Genomic DNA, 14,895 nt, shown 5'->3' on the forward strand with positions numbered 1-14,895 from the left:
ATTCGTGCATGGGTCAGGGCATAGATAGCCTCTCTCTTCTCTTGAGTGCATGTACAAGGACAGACACAATGTTGGCTTTTGTTATCCTGGCCTGTAAGGAGGAGGGGTGGCTAGCACCAATGGGCAGAACTAAAACTAACAATAGCACTTTATTTGTTCAAATCACTGGACAGACAAACTAATGAATCCTCACAACCCCCCAACAAGCTGGTAGGTAAGGTAGCATTAACTGCATTTTACAGAGGAAGAAAGCTGAAGTGACTTCCCAACACCTCACAGTGACTAAGCCAGGATTAGAATACATGAACACCTAACCTTTCGTGCCTGTGCGCATTCATCAGACCACACTGCTTAAGAACTATACACTCCATGAGGATGGAGAACTCTGCCCCTTTCCAAACTGGCTGGCACAAGGGAATGAATCGTGCATCCTTTCAGAGACATCACAGCTCCTGTTCTGTTCTGATTCAGCTCGAATGTTTCCTGGGATGTTGCAACTTCTGCTCCCTCTCTTCCAATGTGGGGCCGTGGCTGTAAAAGCCTCAATAGAGCCCACAGTACTTAAATAATGTTTAAATCACGTTGTTAAATCACAAACATTTGCGAACCACCAGTGATCATATAACATTACCAAAGATTTTCCACCTCCAGCAGCATACCACTCTTTACTATAAAAAAAAACAACAATTTCCAGTAATTCTGCTGACCTAGCTCTTGATGTTTTCACAGTGTAGAAATATATATGTCTTGGCACGTACAGACTGTGCTTTTTTTAGCAGAAACCAGTGACCACAATTTCCAGCCCCAACTATTAAAATGAACAGAAAGATGTACTATAAAATAATTTTTTTTAAAAAATTAGGTTTGTGGCCTTAGCTCAGCTTCAATGTATTTACCACTTTCATGAACATACGTGAGACAAATATTTTAAAGCCAGAGTAAGTCGCATATTTATCTGCAGCCAGAGTATGTTACACCTGATACTGTAAATGTAAATCATTCTCTCACTTGTGGCCCACGATCTCCTGGTTTCCCTGGTTTTCCACTTGGACCTGCTACTCCTGGAACTCCTGGAGCGCCCTAAAACAGAAAGACATACAAAGGAATGCTAAGGAACAACGTTAGCGCCTGAGTGTAACTGGTTCTAAATCTGCCACAATGGGTACAGCTACACAGTACAAAACAAACAAACAAAAAACGATGGCAGCAAGTCTCTGAGCTTAGGTCAACTGATTCGGGCTCATGGGGTGCGTTTCTGAGCCCAGGCTCCAGCCCAAGCAAGAATATCTACCCTGCTATTTTTAACGCGAGGCCTGAGAGCCCAGGTCAGTTGACCCAGGCTCTGAGACGCATTGCCTTGGGTTTCTGTTTGCAGTGTAGATGCACCCAATATACATAAGTGAATAGCATGTTTAAGAGAAAATTATTCTTATCCCTAATGTCGAGCCAGAATTGCAAAGGCATTTAGGTGCTTAAAGGTGCAGATAGGCACCTCGTGGGATTTTCAAAAGCACCCAGGTGCCTTAGGTTTTGTTTTTATTCAGGGTTTCCTGAATAAAGATCACATAATTTGGCCCTATTGTAGTTCTGTGATTTGTGCAGAAGTCATGACCATGAGTCCACAACATTCACTTCAGTGATGTTTAGATAAATTTGAACAAATGAAAGACCAGCACATTGGCCAATATGTGCAATAAAGTTCAACATTTTTAATTAGTCATGACTACTCAAATATTCTTCTGCTTGGCCTGACGTGATAATTTTTCACAATTATTGGGTCTATAATTACCTGATCCAGTTTCTCTATATTGTTTTCTAATCCAACAGTAACTAAGGAATAAGTAAAGTTCATGAAAGTCGATTGAGTAACACCATTATGAAAACAGAATCAAGCCCTAGTAGTTCTGTGTATCATTTTTTAAATTAAGAGTTTGCAAGTTTTAAATAACTTCTCCCCCTCTTCCCTTTCCAAGAGTTTTCAACATCATAATTTTCATGTTATATGTTTTCTCAAATATGATAAAGGATTCAATTGATGGAGTTCAAAACCAGCATAGTGGAATTCTTTCCTTTTTGGGTTATATCTCTTGGGTCATTCTATGCTAAGGTATTATATTTACCACTGATCCAGGTGGGCCTCTGGGTCCTGTGGCACCATCTTTTCCTGTGAAACCCTATTCCAAAAATGAAAATATTTACAGATTATTAAGGACAGGCCTAAGGCTGCAGCAATCTTCATTTAAAACTAGTGGCCCTTAAAGCTATGCATAATGGCGCTATTCATAATTAACGCTAATATGTATGTCAAAGCCAAAAATTTAATGTGTCAGTTATTTAAATATGCACCATTGCTATTGCCAGTTAAATATCTCATTGGCACAGCTTTACCAAATTAAGAGAGCCTCAGGCTGCTGACTCACTGAGGGTGGAGTGTCTGTCTCTCAAACACAGCCATATAATGATTAGAAATCTGCTGCCTCCTTCCCAGGGTGGAATTAGAGGCGCAGCCCAAAGTGATTGATGAGCTCAGTCATAAAGAAGAAAGGGGCCCATTCGGTCAAGGATTCCTCCTTATTGCTGCACTTTGACAAAGCAAAGCCCTGCTCATGGAGAGGATTAAGCAATGCAGAGAATAAGCTTCTAAATTGATAAAGGGAGCAACTTCTGAATGGTCTTGAGAAGTCCCATCTAAACAGCCTAACACAGCTGTTCTCTAACTGGTGTTAATGAAATACTAATGGTCCAAGCAAGCTCTTGCTGTGGTCCTTGAAGATCTGGCTGGTCACATGGTGCTTGTTCTCCTTCTTGTTTCTGGCTACCAAACCCCATTAAGAAACCAAATACCAAACACTTTATGAATAACTGCTTTTCTATGTAAGTAGTTGCTCTAATTGCCACAGGGGCTTATGCCATTGTGAATGGGAGGGGAGTTAGTCTGTATGACTGCAAATGGGAAGGGAGGGATTGCGACAAGTCCATAAGACAATCTCTACCTCAGTGGGGTCTTCACTAGGAAGAAATCTGAGAATCCCTGATCTAAAGCAAAGCTGTTAACTGCCCGTGATCAGAGGTCAAGCATAAAGGACAAATCCTGCCTTAACAGTGGATTCTGTACATGCACATCCCCTGTATTGTGGACATGCCATTCCATGAGGCTCCCTAACAACAGCAGACAGAATGTGGGAGGGGACCAGGATATTAGCAGGGTCAGAGGAGCCCTGCTCAGTGGATCTCCCATTCTCTCTGCATAGGAGTCATAGAGTCCAATCCAGTCAGTGAATTTGAGTAGCCTCTGCAAAAGTTCTGTGGCTGCTTTATGGCCCACGGGGGAAGATTTCCTCCCCACAATCTTCCCGGTCCCCACCAAGCATCTTTCCTGAGTCTAGCTGGACTCTGGGCAGAGGACTTGTTTCTAAAAAAAAAAGGAAGAAGCTGAAAAACAGAAAGCAGTGCTGGAGTTTCATGTGCTATAGAATGGAGCATAGCTTGTGCCATAACACTGTAGACTGAAGAGACCTTACCCTGTCACCTGGTGGTCCTACTGGGCCAGGTGGGCCAGACAAACCTGGGGTTCCCTATGGAAAAAAAATAATGAGACATTCACACAAGACAGAACAAGTACTTGTGCTGTACTAAACACTTCTCTCTATATATTTATACACACATTTTAACTTCCAGATTTTTCTGACATGGCTTTTTGGCAATGTATAAAAAATGTAAAATGAACCCCTTGGCCGAGACCAGCTGTATTTTAACAATGCAATGCACCTTATTATTTACCACATTTTTTCTTACTTCCCTTAAAAATTGTTCTTTACATTTTCAATCCTATTACCAGAATATAGATCTTTGTTAAAGTCTCTTCAACCATGGCTTATTGATGTTGACTAGTTATTAAACACTTGGTACTAAACTCTGGTTATAAGACAATCTTCTATCAATTCAGTGGTTGTGAAGAGTATGAGTTGCAGCTTCTCTTTATTACCCCCTTTTCCCATTCTCACTAGTCTCCGCCTGTCCTATTTTATAATGAGCTGCTGCCACACCCTGCACATTTTATATTCTTTCTTTCTTAGTACTGTAGCTTCTGTGTCAAGAAGAAACACTGAAGGTAGTTACAGAGGGCTTAATGGGAACGGAGGACCTCCCAGGGCCTCAGCACCTTGCAAGATCAGGCCCAGAATTATGCATCTGATGAAGTGGGCTATAGCCCACGAAAGCTTATGCTCTAATAAATTTGTTAGTCTCTAAGGTGCCACAAGTACTCCTGTTCTTTTTGAGGAATTAAGAGATGTCTTCTGGTCCATTCTTGGCATTTTCTACTGCCTGAGTGAGTGTTTCAGATAATACTAACAGTATAGAAAATAAGGTCTCTAGGCTGTATACTATCCTCAATTTACACAAAGGGTTCCTATTTATGTAAATGCATGGGTAGATTGAGGCTCATATATCAACAGTATACATATGGTCCACAGCTGTCAAAACAAATCATAGTCCCAAAACTCCCCCTGAAAATAAATCCCTGAAAAAGACAATAGAAGTGTTCTTGATGTTTGATTATCCTATACATTCTTAGTTGTTCTCCTCTTCTAAACTTAATCCCATATTCAGCATGGACTCATTGCCCTTACATATATGTTCAACTGCAAACAAGCTGAATTTACCATTGATTTTTCTATTTATTTATTTTGCCTTATTCACATTTTAAATGGTTTCATATTTCCTATATTTCAGATTGCTAATGTTACCCAGCACATAGCCTATGCAATATACAGGGAGCAAAAAAAGCAACACTGAGAGTTGTACAAAAACTGTCCATGCATCTCTGTAGAGGCAAATGACATAAAAAATTAACTTACTGATCGGCCTGGTAACCCTGGTTCTCCAGCATCACCTTTCATTCCTTGGCGACCCTATAATCATCACAAAATGGTATTAGGAATACAATTACATGACTCAGGGCTGGTCTTCACTTCAAGGAGATTGATGCTGCTGCAATCAATACAGCAGGGGCTAATTTAGCAGGTCTAGTGAAGAACTGCTAAATCGACAGCAGAGCGTTCTCCGGTCAACTCCGGTACTCCACCTCTCTGAGAAGAGTAAGGGATGTCAGCTGGAGAGCATCTCCCATTGACGCAGCACAGTGAAGACACAGGGGTAAGTCGACCTATGCTACGTGTATGTAGCGTAGCTTAGGTCGGCTTACTCCAGTCGTAAAGACAAGCCCTCAGAGTGACATTACAATGTTTTGTTACTGAAAACAATTTAATAGATGACAAGTTCCAAGCAATATGTTTCTTTGATGTTTTCATACTTCAAAGTCTTTCAAATTGCCTGGGACAAAACAAAAATATTTATCACATTCCACAAACACAAGGAATGCATTTAGCCTTCCATGCTGTTTGGCATCCATAGGCCATCCTGATTAAATTTTTCCTTCAAGCATACACGAAAAGCCTATATTGACCTTCCATTTGGTCCTTTCCCAAAGGGAATGTGGATCTAATTTCTACCATCATGTGTTTTTGGTTTTCTGTTTTGAATTAGGCCACTTATAAATCTGTCAGACAGAGAAGATGAATTGCCTATTGAATGTAAAGTGTGTTTTCCAATTAGAAGCCAACTTTACTAATTATTCCTAATCAGCTGTAACACTTCGCCATATAGATTGTTACAACAAACCAGATATCCCTAATATACTGTTATAGGAAACAGCAAGTTAAGACAAAGTGAGCTCTTCTCTGGCAGACTACACGCTGAAGTGACCAAGAGTTGGCAGTAGTAGTGTGGTCACTTAGGGCTAAATTCCGCTCTCTGACCAGTGTGAATCTAGGGAAAGTCCATTGATGTTAATGGAGTTACTTTAGATGTTCATTAATGTAAATTAAATCAGAAGTTGGCCCTTACCAATTTATATAGTGGTGTCAGCATGCATAGCTGTATACAAGAAAGGAACAGTGCCAACAAAGCACCAAAAGAACATAAGGCCAAGCTTTAAAACTTGGATGCCTAAATTTAGGCACCCATTACCTGCTTTACACTTCTAACTGCTGGTTTAGTTACCTAAAAAAAGAAGCTAGGTATCTAAATCACTGCAGAAGTGTATAAATCTGTGGAAAAGCTTAGCTGTGACTTCAGGTCCTTAACTTCTCAACATCCAACTTTGAAAATTTGAGTCTTAGAGTCTGAAGGTCTGGAGAGTGTATAGAAAAGCAATAAATCAAACCAGTGTAATACAACACACACCACTTCATATATAATCCCCAAGACTGTAGTACATGTAACACTCGGGATAAAACAATGTGACATTTTAAAGGCAATCAACTTCTGAGCTGCAAGGCAAGAAGAAATGACAAAACATGATGGTCAGAGACTTTTGGAGACCACTCCCATGATGTATCAGTTCTCTGTGTCCACACAGTTTCATTCACAGATACAGAATGGTTACTCACTGGTTCTCCTGGAATTGAAAGTCCATTGATCCCTTGTGGACCTGGTGGACCCTGAGGACCCGGTGGACCTGCCTCACCAGGAAGACCAGGTGGCCCCTTAAAACACAAAATTAAAAAGATATTAGACCATGGTTTCTTCCTAGTGTTCCATGTAGAGGATTTGTATGGACGTGCACATGGGACAGGCCAGCAGCATGGGGTTAGTTGATACTTGAACAACATTTGAACTTGCAAGTCCTTATTCAAGCCGTGCTTCCGCCATTATACATGGGAGGGTTCATGCTGCTACCCTAGTAAGGACCGCAGGATCAAGCCAAGAAACTATACGGATTTGGCAGCATTAATAGAGATACAGATATCCACTACTTCTGGAGGGGAGAGTGCCCCAGAGAGCAACTCCCTGCCTCCCAGTGCCTCCCCAGAGAAGGGGAACCATGAGACAGAGTTGGCATTCCCAACCTTCCATGCCTCCCACCACTGATATACATGATCTGGCTCCCATATGCAAAAAGCAGAGGACAACAGGATCCTAGGAAACACAGATCAGATACACATCCCGCTTCCCAACATTCTTCTATATAAATAACATGCAGACTTATCCCTACTCAGAAAACACTTAAACTTTGATACTTGGAGATATTAGCTTACTGTAGACTTTAACATCCAAAATTTCATGTGGTGTGCATATAAACTTGTAAATGCATTGCAAAGAGATACTTACGGCAGGTCCAGTCAAACCCCTTTCACCTCTAGGCCCTTTAGTGCCTGGACCACCCTAAAATAGACATTTGAAAATAAAATAAATGTACACAGTGTGGGAAGGAGAAGATAACTTGTACAGGTGCAAATTATCCATCCCCATGATAAAACTAACCAGTTGAGTCAAGGTTTCAAGCAAGAACAAAGTTCTGATATGAACAGATCTTGACATCCTTGGTGTTCAAAGGAGCACTAATGCAGGAGTAAGAGCTGCATCAGGCCCCAAGTAAACCAAATCAGCAACAGCCTCACTAATCTAGAGGACCCATGTTGATGCTCAGGAAACCGGGATTATGAGCCCCATCTGTCTCCATGCGGGGATCATAGAAATACTACAGATCAGGAATTGCAATAACCGCTGAGGACCAGCTTCTGATGGAGTGAGGAGAACTAACTTGAGTCAAAGAAGGTTGGGAATAGGAGAGGATCTCTGTATTGCCCTTCCTCATTGCCCTCAAAGAGGTGGAATGGCCCATTCTCCTGTCCCAACTGACAGCTCGGTTTGAAGCTGTTTGTTACCTGGAATTACTGTTTTGACCATACAGCCCCTTCAGGGTTCTCTGCAACTCAATGTACAGAGATGGGAATGTTCTGAGCATGCACAGGGATTCTCTGGCATCATCCCCAAAGACTCAGTGGGCAATCACGGACTCAGGAGAAGCAATCACTTTATGGCAGCCATGAGGTTTGGATCCCACTCAGGGTACCAGGCTGCACTCTGTGACTATGGAATCAGCTCCAGCCAGCTCTGCTCAGTGGAGCACAAAGCATCTTAAAATAAGTTTATTTCAACCCTTGGTCCTTTTGAAAGACTACGGTTTATTTTCAAAACTAATCTCAAAGATCACTGAAAGACTGTTTGAAAGGGCCAAAATTTTTCTAGGGCCAGAGAGACAGGATTCAAAAAAGAACTAGGTAAGTTCATGGAGGATAGGTCCATCAGTGGCTCTTAGCCAGGATGGGCAGAGATGGTGTCCCTAGCCTCTGTTTGCCAGACGCTGGGATAGGGCAACAGAGAATGGATCACTTGATGATTACCTGCTCTGTTCATTCCCTCTGGGGCACCTGGCATTGGCCACTGTCGGAAGACAGGATACTGGGCTAGATGGAACTTTGGTCTGATCCAATATGGCCGTTCTTATGACACGTATCTATGTCAGTCTTAATGAAATTCAAATAACACCACCACCATAGTTATTTGGAGAAAATGTAAATAAAAAAATAAAGAAGGGAGCTCCTATCTCAGTCTCTGACTCACAAAGCAGGTGCAATTCCAACAATCGAATTTAGAGCTCAATAAAGACAGAATGTGAATTTACCACAGTCCTGGATCAAATCCCACATTGACTTGTAAATGTAATAATCCAACTTCATGCTTTTACTAGTTAAGAAATCATAGTGGACCTTAGAGTGATTTCAGACATAGCAGAACTCCATTTTATAGGGAAGGGGAAACTGTATTGTTTAATGCAGTGCACAGTGCAAACTGTATTTCTAGTTATAGTGAACCTTTGCTTATATTCCTCTCTGAGAGTAATGACATAACTGACTGGAGCTGTACTGCCCATCCCGGCTCTGCAGAAACAGAGGCTACAAGTCCCCATCTTAAATGCAGCCATGTAATGCTTATAATAGGCCACCCACCTCCATCCCTCCTGAGCCCTGGGATGGAGTCTGGGAGCACTGAACTCCTTGAAGTCAATTGGATGGGTTCTCTCTAGCCGATTGATGAGCAGCTGGGAGGATCTTAGAGGGGCTGCAAATTCCTAATACAGCAGTCTACGCTGATAACTTCAAAATGAGAGAAAAAGGGCCATGGGGCTGAAGATCATCCTTCACACACAGCCCTATCATTGATCTCCCCATCCACAAAGAGGTAACCAACTTCTTTCTGCAACAAAGTAAAGAATCCCTCTCTTTGGATAAAATCCTGGCTCCATTTAAATCTGTGGCAAAACTCCTATTGATTTTAATGGGGGCAGCATTTCACCCTCTTCCTTCAGAAGTTCTGAGGGACTAAGTGTGGCCACAGGGTTGCAGTAACCTCTGCAGGCCCACTGCAGAGAGAATGACTCAGGGATTTGCAGAAGGCTGTTTGGGAAACAAGTATGGTGAATAACTTGCATTAGCTGCTCATTTGCATTGGCCCATCCTGAAGTGAGGCTCCAAGGATCCTGACTGCAGAGCAGGTTCAAAGCCCCTCTACATCACTCCCTGTGAGGAAAAGGCCAATGCAGAGTAAAATTAAATGGCACTAATGCCCAGATTTTTAAAGGTTTTTACGTGTTGCTGTGCTCAGCATTGCAGTGAATTAGGAGCCTAAGCCTCATTTTCAAAAGGGCTTCAGGCACTTAAGAGCCAAAATGCCATTGACTGTCAATATGATTTTGGCTCTTAAATATCTGAATCCCTTTTGAAAATGAGACTCAGGCTTCTAAATCTGTTAGGCACTGCAACACTGAACATAGCCAAGCCTAAATACCTTTAAAAATCTGGGTCTAAGAATCTACTTCACCTCCTATTGCGCATAATACATGGCTAAGAGATGACCTAATAAGTGAGCGCACAGTCCTTGAAGGCAACCTGTTATGACATTCCCCTCCGACTCACAAAGGTAAATTCTCTCTATCTAACTGAGCCACCATATATTCTCTATTGATACTTGTAAGTGCAAAGTGGAGGAAGATTTGCCTTTTGTTGGACCAGGTTCTGTCTCCTTTACTGCTCCTCATTGAGTAGTGTCTTACTCCACAGGTAATCACATCGACTTCAGTGGGACTACTTGAGAAAGTAGCAAACTACTCAGAACAGGTAAGAACTGTAGAATCTGACTCGTGTTTTAAACTCAGAAAAAAGGAGAAGGGTTGATTTAAATGGCAACATGGATCTGGTGATCCCAACTTTCTTCCTTTTTGATGTTTGAACATTTGACAAAAACCACCATATAGTATGGCACTCATGAGCAAAGCTGACATTTCCATGTAGTAAAGAAACACCAGGAGATCAAATGCAAGGGTTCTGTGAGGTCCAGATTGAGGTGCATTAACAGAGCACTACGGAAATGCTTGTTTGATTTCTGCCATTACTGTCTTTCCTTATTTTGAGAAACACCCTCCATAAGTTTAAAAAAACAGACAATTGCTCTGTACTAATAGCTCCTTACAGCAGGTCCAGGAGGTCCCGGGGCTCCCACGCTGTCTTGTGTACATGTACAAGCATTTGGAAGAGCTGGGCATTTTGCTTCATCCCTCTGAAAATTCAAGCACAATCATCACACACTCTCTTTAAAAGGAAGGTATTAGCTGGTGGTGATTTTTCCCCCCACAGCACTAAGAAAAACAATTTCCATTACCTAAGAAGAAGAAACTCTATTTTAAAGTATAACAGAATTCAACAGAAAAATAGTAATTTCCAAGATTTCCTGCTGTGTTTTTCAGATTTGTTATTAGTTTATTTCCTCTAGGATCTTCTTAAGGCAATGGAATATTTACAGCAGCAGAGGGAGAGGAACAAACATTGGTCCACAATCTTTATTGCGTTCCATATGCTCTAATTCAAAATTCTCTTCTATTCGCTCACCAAGACAGAAAGTATTGCATTGGGCAATCAGCTAACACAGACAAAAATAAATGAGATGTTTTTTCAAGTTCAATCATATAACTAATGTAACAAAAATGAAAGTGGACATGACATACATAATAGCAAGGAAGTTAAATATTATTGCAATATAGAATATATTTCTGACTCTGTATGATACTTGTCCCATCATTCTTGACCTGAATCATTTCAGCCCATTCTGAACTTATTCTTTCCTACAGAAGACTTTGAAATACAGAGTTGTGCATTGCAGGCTTTGACAATTGTGATTCACATAGGCTGTTGTATGAGGCATAATAGCTGGTTAAAATTAAAGTTGCCAAGTCTTTTATGAATACTATTTCCTGAACAGGATCTGGTTCACTTACACTTACCATTGAAGGAAGATCACAGCATCTATCACGGCTAGTCCAAACTGCATTACATACTATGTCAAAACTCTGGATTTCAAACTGTAAAACAAAGGACATTTCTTTTACTCCTTGATGCATTAATTATAAATGTTTCAAGAGAGAAGCAGAGCCTAATATGAATACATTTAAGAATGAAACATCTACAGGATGCTCCATTTTGTACGTAGTTAATATACTTCAACTTTACACTGCTATTTTTGATAAGAATAAAAGAAAAAATGCTGAAAACAACACATTTCATTAATACCAGGAACTACCCCAAGGACTGATGCTTCTGTTGACCTCCTGCTCCTGTTCTGGCGCAAAAGGTAACTGAATACACAAATATTACACAACACTTAATGAAGAATGCAATTTCTACATCTGCTAAATGCCTGTACATGTCAACATGGCATCTGGCCTGAGAACATCTGGACTAACTTTACAGACTGCAGTCACTGGGTTGTACATTAACCCAGATCCATGGTTGAAACTGACATCACTGGGGAATAGTCTGGAAAGAAGACTAAAGGCAGAAGATGGCCATTTAGATAGAGCTGCAGGATGACAGCAGTTTCTTCTCTTTCACCCTGATCCTGCAATCTAATCCCCACAAGCAGACCCAAGTGTTCACCAGAAACCCATTAGGGTCTGCAGATGAAGATTAGACTGATGAATTAAGGCCCTTATGAAGCCCAAATAGTAGGGGCATCCACTAAAAATATAGTGAGCCCGTTGTACTAGGACAATTGACATAGCTTTCACAGCAGCAGCAGTTGTTCACCATAGATTATAAAGCCAGAAGGGACTACTGTGATTATCTAGTCTGACCTCCTGTATAACAGCAGCCATAGGCTTTCCCAGAATTAATTCCTCTTTGAACTAGAGCATATATTTTAGCGAAAAAAACAACCAATCTTGATTTTAAAAGTGCCAGTGATGAGTTGTTCCAATGGTTATTACCCTCATTGTTAAAAATTTGCATTTTATTTCTAGTCGGAATGTATCTAGTTTCAACTTCCACCCACTGGATCTTGTCAGACCTTTGTCTGCTATAACAGAGTCCTCAATTATCAAATTTCTGAATCATGTAGCTTAGTTTTTGCAGTACAAAAAATTTACAAGATTTGTACAAGATTTGGTGCTACGACTGGTCTATTACTGGTCCATTCAAGTCCTTTTATTCAGAAAATCAAAATTTATCCAGAAATTGTGAAGATGTTTTGACTTAAGAAATAAATAGAACTTTATTCCTTACTGTTGCTGATTTCCGATCACCTTTCAATAGTTTTCCAAGTATTTCAAAGCCATCAGTTGTGATGTTTCCAGCCTCCTTAATTGGTTTCTCCATTACTTCACTGCAATCAATGTAAATCTTAACACTTGTTGAGGTTACAACAATATGAACCTAACAAAAAAGGGTTTAAAATATAGCAATGTAACTAAAAACATGTGAATGTACTTGACCTTTAATAGTGTTTACCTTTTTATGTATTTTTATATTATTTTTGTTCCCTTTCCAGGAACCTAGTTTCTAAAGGGGGAAAGTACTAATTTCAGGAAAGTATAGCACCTAATGGTTGCTTTAAAACAAGTTGAAAATTTGGCAAAATTAATACACAGGTAAAATCAAGAAGTAAAAGAATAGTATAATTTAAACCATAGAACTACCATAAGCAATTTACATGAGTTTTAAAAGCTTGAATAAAAAATGCTGAAAGAAAGAAAGAAAGAAAGAAAGAAAGAAAGAAAGAAAGAAAGAAAGAAGTGAATGTAACTTCTCTTGCTGTAAGAGCTGGGAACACACAAGAGGTTTATGAGTCTGCTACTGATGTGTAACTGATAGACCTGATCTGATAGTTGAGACAGTAGATTGTTTTAGATCCAGAGATCCGGGGTTCAAGTCCCACAGATGAGTCAGCCAGGAGTGTCGTTACACAACAAACCAGAAAGGAGAAGAAATGACTGGCAGAGGGGGCAACAAAAAACAAAGCAAACATACCAAATCCACCAGAGAACAGAAAACAGGAAAGAAGAGAAAAGGATAAATGAAAAGTAGTGGAAAGAAAACTGGCCAAAAGAAATGAAAGACATAAGCAAAGGAAACAAGGCTACTGAGAAAGGAGAATGAAGTCTGTTAAGGAAATCAGGGGTAATTAAAGGGGGAGGAAGAAAGATACGTAAAACACACTGTAAACATACTGATTTGTCCTGCTGTGGCTGTACATGGTTAAGTACCAGATTATGCATGGATAAAATAAAAGGCTGTCCCTCCTGCAAATATTCAGTGCTTTACAGCTCAGTGACAATATTTACCTATGGACCAGTTGGGTCAAGCCCTGGGACAACAGTAAAAGGGACACAACGTCCAGGAAACAAGTGATAGAAAGAAAGGGGACACACAGATGAGCTGTCAGAAACACGTCTTTTTTTTGTTTCAACTTGACTTGCTCTTGAATTTTTCTGTAACCAACCAGAAGGCTCGCTGATCACAAGGATAATGTGTCCACTGCCTTCTTATTTATATCTGAAGTTTTGCCTATTTACAGAATTTGGCCAATTCTGGCCAGAGGTCAATAATTTTAGTCATGACCCAGGGCAACAGAGAGGTTTCACAGGTCCAACATACCTCTGCCTGTTAAATGTTACCATTTAGGAGTGCTCAGAACAGGAGGAGAAAATTCTTGAAGTATCTATATCTATTTATGCTCAAGTTTTCCATTTATCACATTACATACTCTACAAATAACATATCAGTATTTGGTAACTACTTTAAAAAGTTTGGCATAAAGTTGAAAAAAACAGAAACTCTTTTAAATGTCTTGCGTCAACAAGTGACTGACCAATCTCCTGAGAATTAGATTTTTTTCATGCTTACTATTTTCTATGTGGAGTTGTCTCCAAGACATTAGCTTAGCTTATCTAAAACCCTCCAAACATTACATATTACTCTATATAATTAGAATTAAGACTTTACAAACTGCCATAATTTTTAAAAATTCAGTTAGTTTCATGACCTAATACTACATGTACTATGAGCTTTTTATTAATTTTCCCAATTTTGTGTGTTAATCAAATGAAGAACTTTTGCAAAACAAGAATATGAGTAGAATCCAGCATACCCAAAATGTGTTATGTCCAGGTTACTGGGCATACAGACCTGGATGGTGATGAAACCTCCCATAACAAGAACTTTCAGGCATTATGACAAGACCCTAATTCATTCTCATTTAGTATCTGCTACATAATTAAACTGTCATAGCAGCTTTTACCAAACAATTTTATATTAAATTTAACCATACTATAGATATGTTTTACTTGAGCTAAAATATATTTAAAGTGTGCACATATTTTTCACCTGCACCCAAAGCCTATCTGCATAGCAGTTAAGAGTTACACTTTACTACCTATTTACAAACATGAATTATAAGAGATGGGTCTAAACCAGAACAATGGATATGAATGCCAACAAATTTTGGAAATGTTCATATCAGTTCTGTGCTACTTTAACTCCATCAAAAGTAGGAAAAACACCCTAAGGTTCCTTTCAGTTTTGTAGTTAAAATTTAATAAGGGCCTCCCACAGACACTTGAGAATCCTCTCCAGTTCATCACTAGTTTAGATCTGAATCTGAATCCAGGCTTGAATTTCACAGATCAGCTACATCTATAATTAAAATGCATATTTGCATATT

The 14,895-nt window shown here is 39.9% G+C and overlaps 1 protein-coding gene across 1 annotated transcript in view; it reads right to left on the reverse strand.

The window, feature by feature from the left end:
* The window catches only part of COL12A1 (collagen type XII alpha 1 chain), a 132,978-nt gene that overhangs the window by 14,169 nt on the left and 103,914 nt on the right, over positions 1 to 14,895 (reverse strand). The window contains 9 exon segments of the mRNA XM_075126534.1: positions 1,009 to 1,080; positions 2,121 to 2,174; positions 3,522 to 3,575; positions 4,860 to 4,913; positions 6,453 to 6,548; positions 7,174 to 7,227; positions 10,375 to 10,461; positions 11,183 to 11,260; positions 12,459 to 12,608. Coding sequence (XP_074982635.1) covers positions 1,009 to 1,080; positions 2,121 to 2,174; positions 3,522 to 3,575; positions 4,860 to 4,913; positions 6,453 to 6,548; positions 7,174 to 7,227; positions 10,375 to 10,461; positions 11,183 to 11,260; positions 12,459 to 12,608 — 699 coding nt within the window.

This window comes from Caretta caretta, chromosome 3 (assembly GCF_965140235.1).
Source record: "Caretta caretta isolate rCarCar2 chromosome 3, rCarCar1.hap1, whole genome shotgun sequence".
NCBI classification, from domain to species: Eukaryota; Metazoa; Chordata; order Testudines; family Cheloniidae; genus Caretta; species Caretta caretta.